Source organism: Humulus lupulus, chromosome 1 (assembly GCF_963169125.1).
Source record: "Humulus lupulus chromosome 1, drHumLupu1.1, whole genome shotgun sequence".
Taxonomy (NCBI): Eukaryota; Viridiplantae; Streptophyta; class Magnoliopsida; order Rosales; family Cannabaceae; genus Humulus; species Humulus lupulus.
The window spans coordinates 138,322,544-138,328,899 of NC_084793.1; the positions used below are offsets into that span (position 1 = coordinate 138,322,544).

Consider the following 6,356-nt stretch of genomic DNA (forward strand, 5'->3'; position numbering starts at 1 on the left):
TCGTTTGTTTGTTTTAGCCATTGTCTTTAATTGTTTACGTGCTCTCTTCTTTTATCTGTTGGCGAAAAACGGCGTCAACAGAACCAATAGTAACTTTTCTATATTTTTGATATATGGATAAGTTGTAATTTTATTTTGTTTATATGACGATGTATATTATTGTTATAGAAGACCTCCCACAAATTTTTGATTTTTTTTTTTATAATTTAGGATGCTGATTTAGAATTCAAACAATATTGTTCATGCGCGCATAAAAAACAAAACAAATACACATGCAATAAATTATTTGAATCCTAATTTCGGCACCCTAAATTATTTGAAGTTTCTTGAAAATTTGTGAGAGATCCCCTATTAACTACAATGTACACCACCATATAAAAATTGGGATTAGAACTTATCTACGAACCGAAAATAAAAATAAAAAATTCCCACAAATAGGTACAAAATGTAAAGTCCCTACTATAATATTCCTTCATGCTTAGCTAGTTCATGAGCCGCAACGTTAAAGTTGCGACTAACATGAGAAAATATGTCACTGGAAAACTAGACAATAAAACTTTATGTCATAAAAGATAACCTAAAGTTCATTTTTGTTATACTGTATTGTTATCCAAAACTGATACCAAAGATAAGGAGTCATAGAAGAATGCTTTTACGAGACCAAGCTATTGATTGTCAAAACTTATTAAACATCGAATGTGGTTTGACATTGATGTTACATTTGAGATGACCACATTCTCTTTCCATAAAAACATGAACCCTTCACTCAATCCTCTTCTTGGGACTTCGAATCTATCAGTAAAAGAAAATAGTTTACAGATGGAATCTATTTTACCTTATGCTAGTTTAGTTTCCACGAGGAAAAGTACGCCTGATTTATGAGTTTTCACAAGAAACTTTATTTGTCTTACAACTTATTCCCCATTGAGTCCCCTCACATTCCAGCACAATAGCCATTGAATCCGATTATCCCCTCAGAGATAACTAGAGGATACCATGTAGTGAAATCTTATATCCCGTAATAAGAAACACTACCCTATAAAGCGCAAGAAATATAGAATTTGAATTATAGGTAATTATTGATAATTTAATTGCACTACATGAAAAGTTATATTTCAAATGTGACTATGAAAGTTTCTATCAGCACATTGTTACAAATGATTAATGATTTTTGATGAACATATATTTTTGTGTTAATCTAAAATGTAACATAAAGATGAAACAAACAGACAATAGAGTGAAGTTCAATCCAGCATTGGCAAGTACATTAATGATTAATCTATATCATATTTGAAGTTTAAAGACTAACATCAAATGATTCAATGCAATTTCCTTAATGGAATCATCAAATGGAAGAATGTTCATACATTTTCCATAGTTGACATCTGCACACTCTTGCACTAGACCAACATCTCCAAGCCTCACTCTTAAATTGCTCCAAATTTAATCACTACAAGAAAAAATGCTTTTAATAACACCGAAAATGTGTTATCAAAATATACGATAACACTTTCTAATGTGTTACGACCAACTATGTTATTGTAGGTCAGGGTACTTTACATAACACCTTATCAGTGTTATACATATGTGTTATTGTATTGTCAACGATAACACACTTTCTGTGTTATTTTAATATATAGATAAGTGTTTAATTATGTTATTTATAGTTGATTATATAACACATTTCAATACTTATAAATTTGTGTTATACTACACTTTAGTATAACTTTTTTTGTGTTATACTACACTTTAGTACAACACTTTTTTTGTGTTATACTACACTTTAGTATAACATTTTTTTTTGTGTTATACTACACTTTAGTATAACACTTTTTTTGTGTTATACAACACTTTAGTATAACACATTATTTGTGTTATATAATGAAGTTTGCATAAAATAGTTCTTTGCATAAAAAGTGTTATTGTAATAGATATTATAACTCAATTTTCGTATTATTCTCATTATATATTTTATTTATATAACACTAATTTATTCTATTCTATTTTAATTTTTTTATATAATTAAAATTAGCTTTCTAATATATACTAGCATCATCAAATGAACTTGATTTTCAAATAACAAAAAGTAAGAGCATTCAACATTGAATTAACAATCCACAATTTAGTTTAAACACATTCAACATTGTCACCAACAACAAAATATTCTTTAAGTATTCAAGGAGTCTAAAAGTTACTACTTTCCACACAAAGAAATAAACAAAGTTACTACTTTCAAGGAGTCTTAAGTATCCTTTTCTACTTCGCTTGTCACATCTGCAAAATAAACAAAGAAATATTTTATTGTTATTATCTAGCATCACAAATTACTTCAAGAAAAATGCTATGGAAATTATATCCAAGAAAGGACACCACATACAAAATAATGGATTCACAACTACACCAAAGCAAACAAAGAAACCAAACACTAAATTATAAGACATTAGTTATTTTTTTAGTATTTAATTTTTACCTCTTGGAATAACTTTTTTAGAAGGCCATGCAACTGTGGAACCAACTGCTTCTTGTATTGTAAGCATCGCATGATTAGGACGAAATAAGTAAGATTCTAGTACAATAGCAACATCAACCCATACTCGCATAAATTCTGGTCCAAGAGGCTTTCCATGTACAGTTATCTTTGGATCACTAGAATCCCAACGACCTTCAGCAACAATTACATCTGCCCAGTCAAGCAAGTAGCAAGCATTCTTCCCTCCTATAAATTTATGTCTTTTTTCTAGTGCAATACTCTACCAAATTTATTTTAAAGACAATATATTAGTTTCTGTAATTGTTCTTCTAAAATAAAAATTTAAAACAATAACAACTTTTATAATTTACCATAGGGGACTAAATATTGTTTGACTGCGGTACATTGCGAGACTGTCCTTCGCTTGGTGTCACTTTACCACCAACCTAAATATAAAACCAAGATAAGTTTCATTGGAAGAAAAGAAAACTAAGGTTTATAAGTGCAAGATAGAAATACCACCAATTGTTCTTTAAGTAGATTCATCATTTTAGTCATTTTGAGCTTCATATTATGTTGCTCTTCTTCTAACTTGGAGATCTTGCTATTACGCATATTAACAACAGTTAGCTTTGACCTTGTTACGCCTCTTCCTTGTCCGATTAAACGACCAGATTTTGGGTTACCAAACAATTTTGTCAAGGCATCCTCATCAGCGTTGTCTGTAGTTCCAGATTTTGGGTCTTCAAGGAGAATCTCATTCAATGAACCCTGCATATAAATTAGTATAACTAATGTATGAATTATGGAAAATAAGTAAAAATTCACAAAAATTAAATGACTAATACTCACAAAAATATCAGATGCCGTTGGGTTTACAGGTTCACCATTCGTCTTGGTATGGGCTCTCCGAAAAGCATCGATTCTAGATATTTTAACATCCTCATTTTCTTTCTTCTACACAATACATCAATAGAGATTATAAAATAGAGACCACAATAATGGTAGCAAAAATACAAATAGTATAAAACTTAATTATTACCATATCATCGATTGTTCGAGCATATCCTCTTCTACTTAAGGTGTGTGGAACAGCTTTCTTTCTTCTCTCTTAGTATTTGGCCCTTATATCCTATTTAATAAATAAGTAAAAGAGGCATACCTATATTTAATTTAACACCAACAGAGATAAAAGAGGCAGCAACATCACTTCTTACATCATATTTCTTACCAAATGTTCTTTACTAATTTTTTTGGCAACAAATGCTCTCCATTCTACATCCCTTTTTATGCAATCCGGCTTTAAGGCTAGTCGTTCACTCTCATTTTTTGCATTGATAATATCCTTTACAAGTCTTGATTTCTCAGCTCTCCATAGTTCTGCCATCATTTCAAAGCACATCTTTTTTTGCCAATCATCATGTAAGTCATATTGTGCCTACAATAGAATATAGAATAATATATTATATGTTTAAGTGTAGAGCTGAATATATATAAAAAAATACACTCATAAAACTTGTAATTCTACCTGAATAGATGCCCAAAGAACATCTCTCATAATTGGTGAAACTTTCCTCCAATTTGAAATAGTGTAAGGAACAACCTCTCGCACAAGAGCGCCCACAAAAGAAGAAAATTGCACTGAGTTAGTACCAACTGGTTGCCCTTTTTCATTCCAATTTATTATCCTCAAGTCATTGTTCCTCTTGGTAAGATTTTCCAATAGAGTTTTTCCACTTGTCTTCGTGGCTAAGTTCATTACATTCGCATCTACATCTTGAGGTATTTCTTCAATCTCAGTTTGATTTGCCTCATCAGTTGTTTTTTGTAATCTAACAGATTTTCTAAGAGGTTGTTCAAGTTCTATCTCAGCCACTTCTTCACATTCTGCAACAGCCCCTTCAAATTCTACACCAACCCTTTCCTCATCAGCTATCTCTTCATGTTCCTCCCTTACTCCCTTTTCACAAACACTATCAACTACCTTATCTACTTCATAATTAAGAGATCGTCTAGTTTTTGAACTTCCAAGTGACATCTCCATGTCTTCCACATCATCATTTGGATCTAGCTCTGTATTATAGACCATACGACGAGTTGCTGCTCTAGTACTAAGAGCAGGTGGTGAGTCAATTACAACTTTAATAGGTGCAGAAAACCTACGAAGAGCACTCTTTTTCTTTAAAACAGGGCTTCCAAGCAACATATCATCACAATCAGCTTGAGTCTTCAATGATGCTTTTCGCTTTTTGGCCACAAGATTGCATAAAGCACCTGGACGAAGGTGTTTTTTTTGAGATCTTCGTAATGTACTCATTTTTCAAGTTGAAATTGCTGCAACATAAAAAGAAAGATACATAGTATATAAATCAGAAATGCGGATCACCAAAGAGTAATAAACATACACCAAAACCATAAAACCAGAATTATTTCATTCAAATTAAAATAAAATCATAAAGTGCACCGTAGAAAGTAATAAAACCAGATTTGTTTCATTCAACAAAAGAGTAATAATACACCAAAATTACATAAAAAAAGTGTAAGCAGATTTGTTTCATTCAAAGTACATAAGAGACAACAAGAAACTCAATTTTCTTCATTGGATTCAAGTCCAAAACACCCTCTATTTGAATCCTTTAAAGCTATATACCAATTACTTGACTCATTCACCCTTGCATAAAAAGCTTTTTTCACTTGTGAAGCTAATACAAATGGATCCCTAATGGATTGAGCTTGTCCTATATTAAAATTTACAAGCGTATAGAACTCTGACTTCTTAACACCCATTCGAATATTTGCCCAATCGTACCAAAACAATGGCACCTTAAAAGTACGGTAATCAAGCATAATTATTTCCTTGATAACACCAAAATACTCTCCTTTATCATTCAATTGCCCACTGTCATGTGCTTCCAAGTATACATCGCTGTTTTGCGTTGTTTTTTCAGCTCCTTTTTTATGGAATCGAATTCCATTAATCATGTACCCTTTGTAGGAAGTGACACCGCGACTTGGACCTTCAGCCAATTGAGCTAACATGTCATCTACTTTGTTCATGTTAGAAATCTGAAAATAAAAATATACTTGTAAGAAATTTGTACACTAAAATAAAACGTAAACTTTTATCTTGGCAATAGAATACAACATTTTCATAAAACCATAACGGGAACCCTTCAGAATGTCGATCCCACAACAAAGTTTGATTGTTATTCAGATTTGAGTGTCTTTCTTTCAGCTCATCCATATGGACATTGAGAAATGGTTCTACAATATCCGAGTTAAACAACACATACCGATGCGCTACTGCCAAGTTCAGCCGGTCAAGCTCAAAGCACTCTGCTGCTGATAGTGGATTTTCTTCTAGTAATGTACTATCTTGATTATCATTTTGCTTTAAAAATGTTTCACAAAAGCGTACACATTCAACAACAAGATAGCGATTTGCAATACATCCTTCTGGCCGTGCTATCTACAATATCTCCCCATCCTAATAACCCAGACAACTTCTAACACAAGTCTTTCTTATTGGAGGCTTATCTAAATGCTTATCTAGTTATCTTATTGGAGGCTTATCTAAACACAAGTCTTGACCACCATTTTTTGTTAATTCTGCTGGTTTATTTTCTATCCATTTAATAGTCTCTAGTTCAAGAGATTCTAGTGTTTTTTTTTAATTTAAAAATCAGATTCTAAAATGGTAGCCACTAACTAATTGGGTTTGGATCAAAGACAAGATTTTAGCTTGGGTTATGGAAATTTTGTTATGGCAATTAAATCTAATCTATACATATGGAAATAATGAAAATAATTTGACTAAATGAAAAATTTAATCTATACATATAAAAGCTTACCTAACCATCTATCAATACCAAGTCAAAAAATTCAA

General features: G+C 31.6%; 1 protein-coding gene across 1 annotated transcript; it reads right to left on the bottom strand.

The window, feature by feature from the left end:
* Positions 1 to 2,150: 2,150 nt before the first annotated feature.
* Positions 2,151 to 3,240, bottom strand: LOC133818949 (uncharacterized). The gene is made up of 3 exons (XM_062252078.1): positions 2,842 to 3,240; positions 2,471 to 2,750; positions 2,151 to 2,274 (listed from the first exon to the last, which is right to left on the bottom strand). The coding sequence occupies exons 1-3, from the start codon at positions 2,842 to 2,844 to the stop codon at positions 2,243 to 2,245; spliced, it is 315 nt and encodes a 104-aa protein (XP_062108062.1). The 5' UTR covers positions 2,845 to 3,240; the 3' UTR covers positions 2,151 to 2,242.
* Between the last annotated feature and the right edge of the window lie 3,116 nt (positions 3,241 to 6,356).